At 37.9% G+C, this 14,112-nt stretch overlaps 1 protein-coding gene across 1 annotated transcript in view; it reads left to right on the forward strand.

Moving 5' to 3' along the window:
• The window catches only part of gnai1 (G protein subunit alpha i1), a 29,716-nt gene extending 23,090 nt beyond the window's left edge, over window positions 1–6,626 (forward strand). Inside the window, exons 7-8 of the mRNA XM_003221527.4 lie at window positions 1,647–1,800; window positions 3,098–6,626. Of these exons, the coding sequence (XP_003221575.1) occupies window positions 1,647–1,800; window positions 3,098–3,288 (345 nt within the window). The 3' untranslated portion in view covers window positions 3,289–6,626. The remainder of the gene's footprint in view (window positions 1–1,646; window positions 1,801–3,097) is intronic.
• The last annotated feature ends 7,486 nt before the right edge of the window (window positions 6,627–14,112 follow it).

A 14,112-nucleotide genomic window follows, 5' to 3' on the forward strand; every position in this document is an offset into this window, starting at 1 on the left:
AATTCTATCAGCCTACGTCCCACTTCATTTTGTTGTCCCAAACCATGCTTGCCTGTGATCCCAGTTCTCATTTGACTACCCACCTTAGCATTCCAGTTTCCTATGATGAAAATCATGTCTCTTTTTGGTGTATTATCCACTAGGTGCTGCAGATTTTCATAGAACTGATCTACTTCTGCTTCTTTAGCAGCTGTGTTTGGGGTGTATATTTGGATCATTGTGATGTTAAACAGCTTACCTTGAACCTGAATTGAGAACATTCTATCATTTTTTTTATTGTATCCAAGCACCGCATTAGTGACTTTATTATTAATTATGAATGCTACTCTAGTTCTTTGGTGTTCCTCTTGTCCACAATAGTAGATCTGGTGTTCATCTGTTGTGAAGTGGCCCATTCTAGTCCATTTCAGTTCACTGACCCCCAGAATGTCTATCTTCAATCTTGACATCTCACCAGTAATCACGTCCAATTTGCCCCTGGCTCATAGATTCTACATTCCAGGTTCCTATAGTGTGTTGATCTTTAGAACATCGGATTTGTTGTTCACCTCAAGCGCCATCAGCCATTAGTCTTCCTTTCAGCTTTGAGCTAACTGCATCATCACATCTGGGACTAGTTGAACTTATCCTCTGTTCCTCCCCATTTGCATTTTGACCATCTTCCGACCTGGGAGTCCCATCTTCTGATGGTATATCGACATATCTCTGGTTGTACTAATGTGTTTAGTTTTCATGGCAAGAGTACTTGGGTAGGTTGCCATTACTTTCCCCAGGGATCATATTTAGTCTGACCTCTGCCATGACCTTCCCATTTCGGGTGTCCCATCACAGTTTCACTCATAGCATTGAGGTGCCCAAGCTCCAGCACCACAGCAAGGTAACAATCCTTTGCAGGAGACCACTAGTCTAAACTATAGTAAACCATTCAAATCACTGGGATGTTGTACTCTAGTTGTGAGCAATCAGCATGATTCAGGTCTATGTGATAGCATACTACTCCTGTAGTACTTTGTCATTTTGTTTGTCATAGGCCATATAACAGCATTCTACAAGGTTAGCATTACATATTTTTTTTAAGTGTGATGCTGGCATGGGAAGGATCTATGTGATAGTCTATGGTGTATAGACACCCCAAAACTGCTCCTGTGCTCCAGGAGGTGCACACACATACCACCTTGTTATTGTCTTAACTTTACTGAATTAAAATGATGACCTGTTATGTATCATTACTGGGCACAAAGAGTTAGTGAGGTATGATCTTCAAGCCTAGTTAGATGATAACGTGTTTATTTTATAAATTGGAAAATGTAATATTTCTGAAATTGACCCTGAAAACTAATTTGATCAGATGCAGCACATTCTAATATAGGTAAAAGGCATATTGTGAACACAATTTAACATTATTGAGGACTGGTTCATTAAACAGTAAAATTAATGGGAGAGAAGCTGAGTTAATGGAGATTATTATGTAAAATACATAATTATCCAAAAATATTTTGGGCATTTACCTTCTTCAGAAATTTAAAAATTTGCAGAATGGCCTGATAGTCAACATTCAAACAAATGGATTTGGGGGGAGGGGAATTGGTCATACTGGTGTTTTTGGAAAGACTAAATTGATGTATTATCTTCTCTTTCAACTGCAGAATAGAATGCATGAAAGCATGAAATTATTTGACAGCATTTGCAACAATAAATGGTTTACGGACACCTCTATTATCCTCTTTTTAAATAAGAAGGATCTCTTTGAAGAAAAAGTCAAAAGGAGTCCTCTAACTATTTGTTATCCAGAATATCCAGGTATTTATATTTTTAATTGGAAGGGCAAGGAGAGATAACACCTTTAACACCTCTGAGGCGGGAAGGTGTTAGATTTATTAATAAGACTATAATAAGACCCTGGTAAGATTTGGATGGTTTTCTATCTCAGAGGGAATCATTTTGTAGCATATGTGGGCTCCACTGATATCATACATAAGATAGTGTGCTCTATCAATTGGTAGTATTGTTGTCAGATTAATGATATGTGTATAATCTATTTGTGAATGGAGTTTGATTTTGATGTAAGCTTTTGACTGATCTGTTGCTTGTAAAAAAAATCCATTCAGTATAAGCTTGAAGACATGGGCTATACACTCACTTCTGTACAGTGCCTAAAAAGCTTCAGGCTTGCCATTATTTTCTTCTGAAGAACCAACTTACTACTTATTAATGTTTAAAAAGATATTAGTGTATTGATTATAGATGTATCTCCCATTTAACTCAATGATTCCCAAGTGAAAAAATCAGGAATGCAGGCAGGCTTTCTTGAAAGAAAAGTTTGAAGTTCATGTAACAAAAAGTTGCCTCTGTTGCAAAACATATTTCCAATTTACGCGAAGCAATGGCAAGGCTAGAACATCTGGCTAGTTCCTATTTACGAGCCTTCAGCTCCCACAATTTGTAATAGGGTAAGCTGGCTGGGATTTCTGGGAATGGAAGTCTAAAAACAACTGGAGGACCAAAGGTTGGGAACCACTGCTCTAGAACATGTCTCAGAATTGCTTCCAACACATAAACGTTTATGGCAGAGATTTTGAGGTTGTACAATGGATGAGTCACAAAGAAGAGCATTTCCTAGTAGAATGTGTGGGTGGAAAATCTGTTAGAAGAGGTGTAAATGTATGACAAGGAAGATCCTTTGAAAAGGATATACACTTTTATGACGTTACTTTTTTTGCTATACATCTGCTGTGCTGCTGTTCCATCTGGAAAATGATTGGGAAGTAATTTCTAAATCTTATTTGCCATGGCAAAAATTGAAAACTGGCCAGTAAACATTCAGGGTGATGAAGGGTCATACCTTCACAAGCTTTCCAAGAAGAGTTCAGATTTAGTCTGCTTTCAGAGTGCATTAGTAACCATAATTTCATTAAAATACATATACAGTATTAAGGTTAAAACACATTGAAATCATATCAGTAAAAATCCATGCCATCCAATTGGCAGTCCTCTTCTGGCAAATTTTATGAATCTGGACGGACAGTGTAGCAAAGAAATGATTCTGGGTTTGAGATTTTATTTGTGAATGTTAAGTTTGTGTCTCTTTTCCCTTTAGGATCAAATACATATGAAGAGGCAGCTGCATATATCCAGTGTCAATTTGAGGACCTGAACAAAAGAAAGGACACAAAGGAAATTTATACTCACTTCACATGTGCTACAGATACCAAGAATGTACAGTTTGTCTTTGATGCTGTAACTGATGTTATCATAAAGAATAATCTGAAAGACTGTGGCTTGTTCTAAAAGTTTACATCACGTTGTTCCTCCCCCCTCCCAATTTTAGGTTCACTGAATGAGTCACAACCCTTTTTTAAAGACTATGTATATTTTTTGAGCTTGTTTGTTCTTATTTATGTAATCTGATAATGTTTTGAATTAGTTTGTGCAGTCAGTTCACAAAATTCAGATCTGTTGATTTATATAATAACAGGTGCAAACAATTGCCAGAACACTATAGTACTTACTCCTTAAAACGATTTTATTTATGTTTGTGTCAATTTCAATAATGTTGGTCAGGAATCAAAACATGTTGATTATGTGTCTGCTTTTAATTCTATGTATTTTGTGTATGCAAACATTGGATATAATAAGTTAATAACATGGATCCTGCAAAGTATCTATGTTTAAAAACAGATTTTTCTGTAAGAGAAAATATTAGGGATTGTTGATTTCTCATTCTTGAAGCAGTTCCTTTAAAATAATTTTCTATATAATGCAGGTTGCTTTATTTTCCTTAGTTTTTTATTTATAGATTGACAAAATTTAAAAGGTATAAAGTATTCTTTACATTTGCTCAGGATTAAATGGGAAATGCCCCATTGATTTTCCCAAAGATTGTTTTTTGTTTTGTTTTGTTGATTTCTTTCCAATTTCAAAATTTTGTGAAACAATCCATTCTTCCATCTTGTGGTTTTCATTGCCAGACATTTAACAAATAGAAGCAGGTATGATATAGTATGTAGAAGCAAGATACTCAAGTATATGTCAAACTACATGATCTATACATGAGTAGCACAGAACATAATATTGAGAATCCAATGTAGGGGTTTTGAAGCTGTTTCATATTTGCTTTGAGTGTATCTTTTTAAGTGTGCAAGTATCTCAAATGTGTAATTTCATTCTTGGAATTAAAACAAATAACAGAATGAGTATTCGGATATAGACTTAGTGCAGTTTTAGCTTGTTGACTTTCTTTTCCGCTTCCCAAAGATTTAACCATTAACTTTTACTAGTGTTTAAACATGAATTATTTTTAGATAGATCAATATCCTTTATCATCAAAATATTTTTGAAATACAAGGAGTTTGGTAGCATGGTCACTTTTGGAATGGATTTTTCTATGGAATATTGTCACCATTTTAGTAACTTTAACATTATGGCTTGGATTCTCATCAGCCCCATGTGCAAATGATGGTCACTTGGTTTATTTATTTTTTTAAAACCCAACATATTTTGTCTACTAGCAGCATTGGCCTTCCTCAGTGACTTCACAAAAATACAAATATAATTCAAATTAATACATTAGCAAGGACAACACAAATTTAGTTATGTTATCTTCAAACATGTATATTTCATTATTCTACAAAACATAATACATACCTTTGCACAGAAATTTCTGGAGATGTATAATATATTTTCCATAGAAATGGACCATTAAGCAAAGAGCACTAGATTATTATCCATGAATATCTATGGACTCAGGTAATCAGGAGAGAGAAAAAAGAACCAGAAGTTTGTTACAAAGAGATCTGATACAGTCATCTTAAATGCTACCTCGGTTTACTATTATAGCTTCACTATAATTTTTATATGAGCAATTGTAAATTAAAATTTTCATTTAGTCCTGTAGGCTTTTCTGATTTTAATCTTAAAATCCATTATATCACTTTTCTTAAGGGTATATTCATTGTGATTGTGTATTTTCTCCAGAATCCACCCCCCCCCCCCCACCACCATATCTGATATAAAATATGTTTCAAAAAGAAATGTTTGACTTAAAGGAGCACCCAATTTTTCATTTTTCAAGTCGGAAAGATGCTCTCTTATTCTTTTGACAGTTCTGGAGGTTTATCCACATATTTTATACATATACATTGAATGGCATAAATAACATGTCCTGAAATGTTCATTTTGTGCTGTTTTTGAACTATTATTTATAAATTCTATCATTTTGATTGTGGATGTACAATGTCCACATGAATGTGTTCTTCTGCTTTCTTCACACCCATTATTATGCTTATATTGTCGGGTTGTTTTTTGCCATTAAATCTTGCAGTTAAGATATAATAGGTTTCTCATTGCATCCTGGGATGTGTATCCTCCAGATATCCCAGGATGCAATGGGAAATCTCATATAGTCTATAAAACAATCAGGAATATTGGGAATGCCAGCATTGTTAGTGACCAAAATGGTAAACATAAGTGACCATTATAAGCACATGGAGTTTTGTCTCCTGATTTGCTTTGACTTTTCATACGTGCTCATCAGTCCTCTCCCTTGGATCCAAAGTGGCATCACGTGTGCAAAGTACTCCCATCCTTGTATGAAGAACTGGTGTACAGATCCCTCATCTTTCTGATGACTGTGCTCTGGTCTCCAGCCTTCATAGTTGATTTGGTGATGTTACAAATCTTCAGAGCACGTGAATCCATGTAGCAGTTTGGATTTGGGCTCATGTAGATTCCATTGAAGTTTTCTCACCAATAGCTTCTACTTCCACTACTGAAAAAGCAAGCTGCATATTGAACATGACCAGGAATAGAAACCTCTGGTGCAATTAAGTCCAGCTTGTGTGTGCTGTGCTCCACTCCTACAGAAAATGTACCGTAATTCTTATTTGCAGGTGCACTATGCATTACCTTATGGTAGTGCCATATATATACACACATAAACACAGGAAACGGAGTTTTGTAAATAAGTGATTCATTGCCTAAAATATGAGCATAACAAAGTTGCCAATATAGCTTTATGTATTTTGCAGCACTGACAAAATACATGTTAGCACCCTATTTTCCTTTTCTATTCCAAAGCAAGGAAGAACTCCTGAAAAAAACCCATGTGTTGTTACGTATTCCTTAGCCTAGAATTTTTCAGCATTTATGCCAATTGTCACATTGCTATTAAAGTACTTCCTTCTTCATCCCACTATTCTGAGCAATTACCAATATTAATTTCATTTGCTCTCAAAGAAATTCAGGGTAATCTACATATTTTTAAAGGAAAAAAATGCCACAGAAAATATTGACAGTTGATTGAACAAAACTAAAGGGTCTCTGAAGTATTAATTCTGGGAATTGATTCATGTGCTCTCGAACAATTAGAGTTGTGTACCATAGTATTTGATTTATATAGTTCTGTCTGCTAAAGTATTTGGTAGTTAATGTTTCTAGCTCCTTAAGATTAGGTTTTTATATTATTGCAGTTTTTTTTAAGCAAGAAAATTAAATTACAGTAAGATTTCAATCTAAGTTATTTGTGCCTTGTCTGAAAGAGATATTTTTTCATTAGAACAAAAATGATGAACATCCTTCTGTAATTATAAGTCAACTGGAAAAAGAAATAAAGTTTGAGTAAATTCAAAGGCTTGTGTGGAAATATGCACATAAAATTGTACTACCTTTTCCTAATGAAAGGGATTTTGCCAAACTGGTTCAGAATGGCTTCTTTCGTGTGTTGTCACTCCACTGTTGGCAACAAAGGACTGTCTTAAGAGTCGGACCATCTAAGAATCATTAGAAACCATCACCAGAGAGTGATGTTTACATTTGCCTTTACACACAGACCCCCCCCCCCCCTTTGCACACATCACTTTAAGCACATGGAGCCTTTTCTTCTGAACTCCCCACAGGATAATATTAAGACCATGCTTTGCCTCACCAGAGGTGTTCCCTTCACTCCAGTTGATAGTCCCAAGTTAGGGACTTCATCACATGGGATAAGTAAAGCCCTGAAAAAATGCCTGCCCGTGATGTGAGGAGAGGGCACTGGACCTGTATATTAGAAGTGAGTGCTCCTTGCAAGTCTGTCTGGCTTGGAAATGAGAGGAAGAAATGAGAGGAGGAGGAGGAAAAATGCATGCTTTCTTTGCTGCTTTTTTGCCACTGCATCTTCGCTCGAGGGCAGAGGGAAGCCCACAGCCCCACCAGTTTGCAAAGGGGCCCTCCCCCTTTCCTTGCTCATTCCCACCTACCCCCACTTCTGCTTTCCTCGCCCCATAACTGCCCCCCTTCCCTGCATCTCATTGCTGGGTGCTTGGGCTGCATACAACACCTTGGCTTCTAAGTGTTCTGCTCCACTTCATCTTTGTTCAAGGGGTACGTGTCCAGCTTAGGGCAACGAGGTAGATAAATATATACATTTCTTTTGCATCATGTCAAAAATATATGTTTCATGCTATATATCTCATCACATACTATATATATATATTATGGGAGAAGTTTCAGTCAGAGTTTGTAAGGTAACTCTTTTATCTATTCTATTCAACTCTACCTTCTACCTTTTATTTTTCAGTGATTAGTTGGGGGGGAGGATATTGTTTGCTTACACTTGAAAATTACCTATGGTCAACTCTGGACAGAGCCCTGCCTCTTCTCTTGAAAGATGTTTTACTGCTCCCAGAGAGAAAAGTCAATTTTATATCCTCCATCATTTCATACATGAAAACTGGAACATGCAAGATCACTAATGAGGGGGAACACACTAGGAGAGGCTTGCTTATGTCCAGCCAAAATTCCACACTCTCCTGTAATTTCCCCTTTGCTGAGTTAATTGAATACAGACTATTTTTACACTTTCAACTTTGTTTGTAACCATGAAAGTAAGCTGAGGACAAAGCAGTAAAGTGGGAAAAGGAGAGAGTAACTGGGACATTTTGGAAACAGCTGAAAAAGTGGGATGACTGGGAATTAATTCAGATTGTCCCTGTTAAATTGGAGCACTTGGAGAGGATGCAACTGTTGTGTGTAGAGAGGTCAGAAGTTACCTCCCCAAAATCAAAAGTCAGAATAGGAAATGGCTATGTGATTATTCCCAATGTTATTTTCTTCCCATTTTTAGATTTTTCCCAGGTCCAACCTGGGAGCAAAAATATGGTCTCTAGTCCTTCCCAGTTAACTCTAAATGCATTTGGATGAATTGCTGAGTAGAACTGAGACAGAAGGCGAATGCTGCAGAAGCTTGACTGCTGGCTGGCACCACTCCCAAGCATATACTTGTATGAGATGCAATATTCCCTGCCAGCTAAACAGAGGTATCATTCCTCTATAAATCTCAATAAACTCAATGCAAATGTGATATTTTAAATTAAGACTGTAATCCTATACTAATTTACTCACAAATTATATCCATTAAGCTCACTGGGACTTCATTTTGCATGCATGCAAGTAGGACTGTATTGTAAATATGTAAAACCTTTGTTCTAAAATTATACCCTATGAAAGCAGAAATGTTCAAGTGAAATAATTACTAAAGCTCCGCAATTACAAAAATGCTGCAACTCAAACAGGTTATAAATGAAAACAAACCTCTGCTATGGTGGTTTAAGACCCATTAAGAAAGAGAAATCACAAGATCCAGTAAAACTCAAACTGTGATTAACAAAATTGCAGCTTTTTAGCTCCACTCATATCTTTGAGTGTACTTCCGCTGGATCATTGCTAAATATTTTATTTGCCTGCATTAAACACTTAGGAGATTGCTGCTTTATGGCTTGCCATTTATTTTTATTATTGTTTTTTCTTGAGTAATTGTTTCATTATAGCAAGCATCTTGCATCCCCAGGCAGAAGAGAAAATGATATAAAACAGGCACAGGTAAAACACAGTAAGTTTATAATAGTACATCACAATTGAATAGAATGTCATATTGAAAACAATTGAATTAAAATCAATTTGGAAGAACTCCATTCCCTAAAAGCTTCTTTTCCAGCATTAATTAGTTATCAAAAGTCTGCCTGGATAAATAGAGCTTTGACTGCCAGTGAAAGGACAACAGGGGAGGGTTAATCCTATGTTACATTGACACGTGCCAATGGCATTTTGGTGGCATGAAAATAGTTGTACTAGCAAAATCTTGGACAGAGGAAATCTGGGACCTAGACTAACAATCCCATTTTATGCTACTAAGACAAAACTCAGATTGCTTTGCCTACAGCATTCATTCATTCACTCATTTTATATTCCACCTTTCTCCTGATAAAAGAACACAAGGCAGATCACATTTTAAAAATGATGCAGATTAAAACTACACAATAACATTAATAAAAGTTATTGAACCATTTATAAAATTAAAGTATTAAATATATTAAAAGCCCATACGCAAATATTAAAAAAAAACAGCAGTGTACAGCATTAAAACTTCAATTCAATTAACTTTTCAAAGCCTAATGGGATAAAAAATACTTTGACTTGATGGAACGAGAGCAAGGATTGGCCATTCTGGATTCCTCAGGGAAACAATTCCAAAGTATGGGAGCAGCCACCAAGAAGGCTCTCGCCCAAGTTCCTGTAATGAATGGGTTGAATTAATTGTATGTTTGAGGTCTGGCTGGGCCTTTAAAGGTCTGGCGAGGCTGAAGACACCATCCTAAAGATGGAACCTGGAAAACTGCATTATGGACAAAGGAAGTGAAGAATTTGATGAACTTGGGATGAAAAGTGTAATGAGAAAACTGCTGAACCAACCTGAAAACTTTTGGTGTAAACAACATCTATTTACGTAGTCAAAGACACTGTTACCTTAAGAAAGAAGTTAAACAACTTATCTGTTCCGGGATTGATGAGGCTCCAGTAGATCTGAGCTGAATGACAGAGGTTATTTAAACAACTAAATAATGGATAACACAGAATTACTACATAAGGTGAGTCTTTTTTACTGTGTGCCAGACCTTCAGGGATACAGGGTCTGTCTACTTGCTTCCTTCCGCCCAACAAACCTGATGAACTTTATAGAGAGAGATGGTGAGTATGATGAATGTATGTGAGTGGATACTGAGTATATGTGATATTTCCCCTTTCTCCTTGTAACCAATACTGGGCATTCCCTCAGGATTGCTAGTCGTCTTATGACCTGGAAAGGCTTTCCTTTCCCAACAAAATGGCCATGTTGACTGCTCCAGAATGTCATGTCTTGCAGAAGATAAGGAGTTGCCTTCTACCATGATTTTGCATCAAGGATGACAATGGGAACATCAGTGGAAAACTCTTCCAAGATCTGGATCTAAGCTCAAGCAGAGATCTGGGCTTTTCATAGGACTGGCCAACAATTGAACTTGGGGCTTCTTGCATGCTTCCTCTGACACCAAGCTACAGTTTCTTATACTTCAAGAAGAGTGCATTGATTTCTGGGGATGTTTTTTCTCTATTCTCAGGGATCAAATTCAGACTTTCAAGGATCTGCAAAACAACCTGGCAAAATTCACCAAATTCCAGCTGTGATTTGTCCTCAACTGAAATGTTAAGCCTTAACCTCTATTCCACTTATCTTCATCTTTTGCTAAATACTCCTTTAAAAACATTAACTTGATTAAACTGAATTTTATCCAGGTATGCTTCTCTGGACAGTTACATAAGGCCGTTTAAAAGTGCTCTTTGATAATGGAAAACAGTCGGATTAATCAGACAGAGAAAGAAAGTGAAAACAGACCTTAGCATTGTTTGCCGACAGAGATGCCTGCTGTGAAGATGCTCAAGGTTGTTTCTATAAATAGGGCCATGATTACCCAGCACCACTGTGTGTCCATAGTCTGAAAAACATAAATTATTATGACACACAACAGGAAGCTTTATTTTTCTTTGGTTGCCTTAAAAGGAATTAGCAGTGATGGAGGTGAGGGCATACGAACAAGACTGTTTCTTTCCTTAAGTACAATCAGGTTAGTTCCAAAACAGTTGTCCCAATGTGTTTAGAAGAATGAAGAGAAGTTAGCATGAAAAATCAACATAAAGAAATCCCACAAGGAAACTTTCCTTGATCCTGAAAAACACTTGTCTCATTCTGCTAAAACAGGGTTAGGAATTCTGTGGCTCTCCAGATGTTGAAATGCAACTCCCAAATGTCCTCACTACTGTCTATTTTGGGGGCAACTGCTGGGAGTTTCATTTCTGGAGGATCTCTAAATGTCTTGTTGTTTTTGTGTCTTCAAGTCATTTCCCACTTATAGTGAACCTAAGGCAAATCTTCAACAGGCTTTTCTTGTTCAGAGAAGGTTAGCTTTTGCCTTCTTTGTAGAAACTGTTATTCCACCAAAGTCACCCAGTGAGCAGGGGTATTTATAGTCCAACATTCATCACTCAGGTTCCCCTCACAAGGTCTATCCTTATTCTAGAGAGATCTGCAAATTGTAAGCAACAAATGAATATTTTGAGCAGTTAGAAACACAGTTTACGCATTAAATGAGAAGGGCTGGCAAATTACCAAGGTAATACAAACATAGCAAATGTGCAGCTATATTCCTTCTGTGCATTGCCGTATCATTTTAAGAAGGTTGCTATTATCCAAGAATGATAGTGTATTGTGAAAACCCTAGCAGTGTGTGTGTGTGTGTGTGTGTGTGTGTATGTCTTGTTCTGACCTTTGTATTGCTATTATCCAAGAATGATAGCGTATTGTGAAAACCCTAGCAGTGTGTGTGTGTGTGTGTGTGTGTGTGTGTGTATGTCTTGTTCTGACCTTTGTATTGCTTTGTAACATGATCAGGAACAGAGTTAACAGTCTCTCAGGGAGCTGGTGGAATGTGATTTTAGGCCAAGTGTTCCACAAAGGTCACCATAGTTTCTTAAGCCTTTTGTAAACTCTGTCAGGATTAATCACAACACAACTCTTCTGTCTAGATATGCATCAGGGCTGAACAATTGATTGCTCCACACTGGAGAGGATTGACAGTAGAATTAACTCAACAGAAACCAGTTGTGTTCAAGGATATACAGACTTTGCAGATACAATACTAGTTGTGGTGTTGTATCTATTATACCCATTGGCATGTGTAAGTAACCACTTGGGGCTGAAATCATTAGCCATGAACTAAGATCAGGGTTGCATCTGCTCCTCTATATCCTGCCTTTACCCTCAAGACTAGGACTCAAGGCTGCTTACACATTAAAAAGATACAATTACAAATATACAAAAAGTCAAACTTAAAACTGAATCAAACTATTAATCATTTTAAACAAGATCTTAAAAATTAAACAGTGCAATTATTTAATAAAATCAAGTTGTCATGAGTCTCAAACCCGTGTGTTGTCGAAGGCTTTCATGGCTGGAATCACAGGGTTGTTGTCTGTTTTCCGGGCTGTATGACCATGTTCCAGAAGTATTCTCTCCTGACGTTTCGCCCACATCTATGGGCAGGCATCCTCAGAGGTTGTGAGGATGACTGCCATAGATGTGAGTGAAACGTCAGGAGAGAATACTTCTGGAACATGGCCATACAGCCCGGAAAACAGACAACCCAGTCTCAACCCGGTTCAGAAGCAGGGAGTTAACAAACCTTTCAAGTTCAAGCAAAATAGTCCAGCTGAGGGGCAACAACATCAGAGTAACACATCAGAGAAGCCAATAGTTCATTCCAAGGTCGAATGTTGAATCCAAGGGAGTCTAGCGGCCAAGGCCAATCCAAAAGCCAGAGTCCAAAGGAAAGTCCAGAGATCACAAATCCAAGATAAGCAATAGTCCAAAGTCACAGTTCCAAACACATTGCTCCTTAAAAGCTAGGTTCATGGGTGTTTCCTATTGCTAGCTTGTTTCTCTGCTAATCTTGAGGACCTGTGAAGTTGAGCCTTCTCTCTTTGTAGGTCCACAAAAGCTGGGACACTTAACCCTGCTTCTGTGTGCTCAGAGAGCTTGCTTGTACTTGCTCTGCAGACTGAGAAGTGGTGGCTACCCTCAAAGGCTCTTCTTCTAAGCTCAGCTGAAGGAGCTCCTGGGCACTGCTGGACTACAGCTCCAACTCCGGGCCTTCAACCAGCATCTCCTCATCATTGTTATCCTCGCTATCCATAACATTGGCTTTTACAGAACTTTCCTTAAAGGTTTTCAGTTCTGAAAGCCTGTCTGAATAATAATAATAATAATAATAATAATAATAATAATAATAATAATAATAATAATATCTGCTGAAACAAGGACAGCAATGAGGGGATTATTCTCAGCCTCCCAATGAAGAGAGGTCCAAAGTGTTGGAACAGCCATTGAGAAGATTGTCTCTTGTTCCCTCCCTTCCCGCCCCCATCCCCAAATGTACCTAGTGGGGAAGAGAAGGGCATCTCCTGTGGAACTCAAGTTCTGGGCAAGCTCATGTGCCTTAGTACAACATCCACTTGCTGCTGCTGCTCAATCACATAGTCGTTTCCGAATCTTCGTGACCTCATGGACCAGTCCACGCCAGAGCTCCCTGTCGGCCGTCACCGCCCCCAGTTCCTTCAAGGTCAAGCCAGTCACTTAAAGGATACCACCCATCCATCTTGCCCTTGGTCGGCCTCTCTTCCTTCCTCCTTCCATTTTCCCCAGCATCATGACCTTTTCCAAGCTTTCCTGTCTTCTCATGATGTGGCCAAAATACTTCATCTTTGCCTTTAGTATCCTTCCATCCAGTGAGCAGCCGGGCATTATTTCCTGGAGGATGGACTGGTTGGATCTTCTTGTGGTCCAAGGCACTCTCAGGATTTTCCTCCAGCACCAAAGTTCAAAAGCATCTATCTTCCTTCACTCAGCCTTCCTTATGGTCCAGCTCTCGCAACCATAGGTTACTATGGGGAATACTATTGCTTTCACTATGCGGACCTTTGTTGCTAGTGTGATGTCTCTGTTCTTCACTATTTTATCAAGGTTGGCCATTGCTCTCCTCCCAAGAAGTAAACGTCTTCTGACTTCCTGGCTGCAGTCTGCATCTGCTGTGATCTTTGCGCCTAGAAATATAAAGTCTGTCACTGCCTCCACGTTTTCTCCTTCTATTTGCCAGTTATCAATAGGTGTAGTACAACATCCACTTACTGTAGCATAAATATACATACTGTGGCATAAATATACAACCCCTATGCAGAATAGCAGCATTTTGCAACATCTGTCAATGA

Source organism: Anolis carolinensis, chromosome 5, assembly GCF_035594765.1.
Source record: "Anolis carolinensis isolate JA03-04 chromosome 5, rAnoCar3.1.pri, whole genome shotgun sequence".
NCBI classification, from domain to species: Eukaryota; Metazoa; Chordata; class Lepidosauria; order Squamata; family Dactyloidae; genus Anolis; species Anolis carolinensis.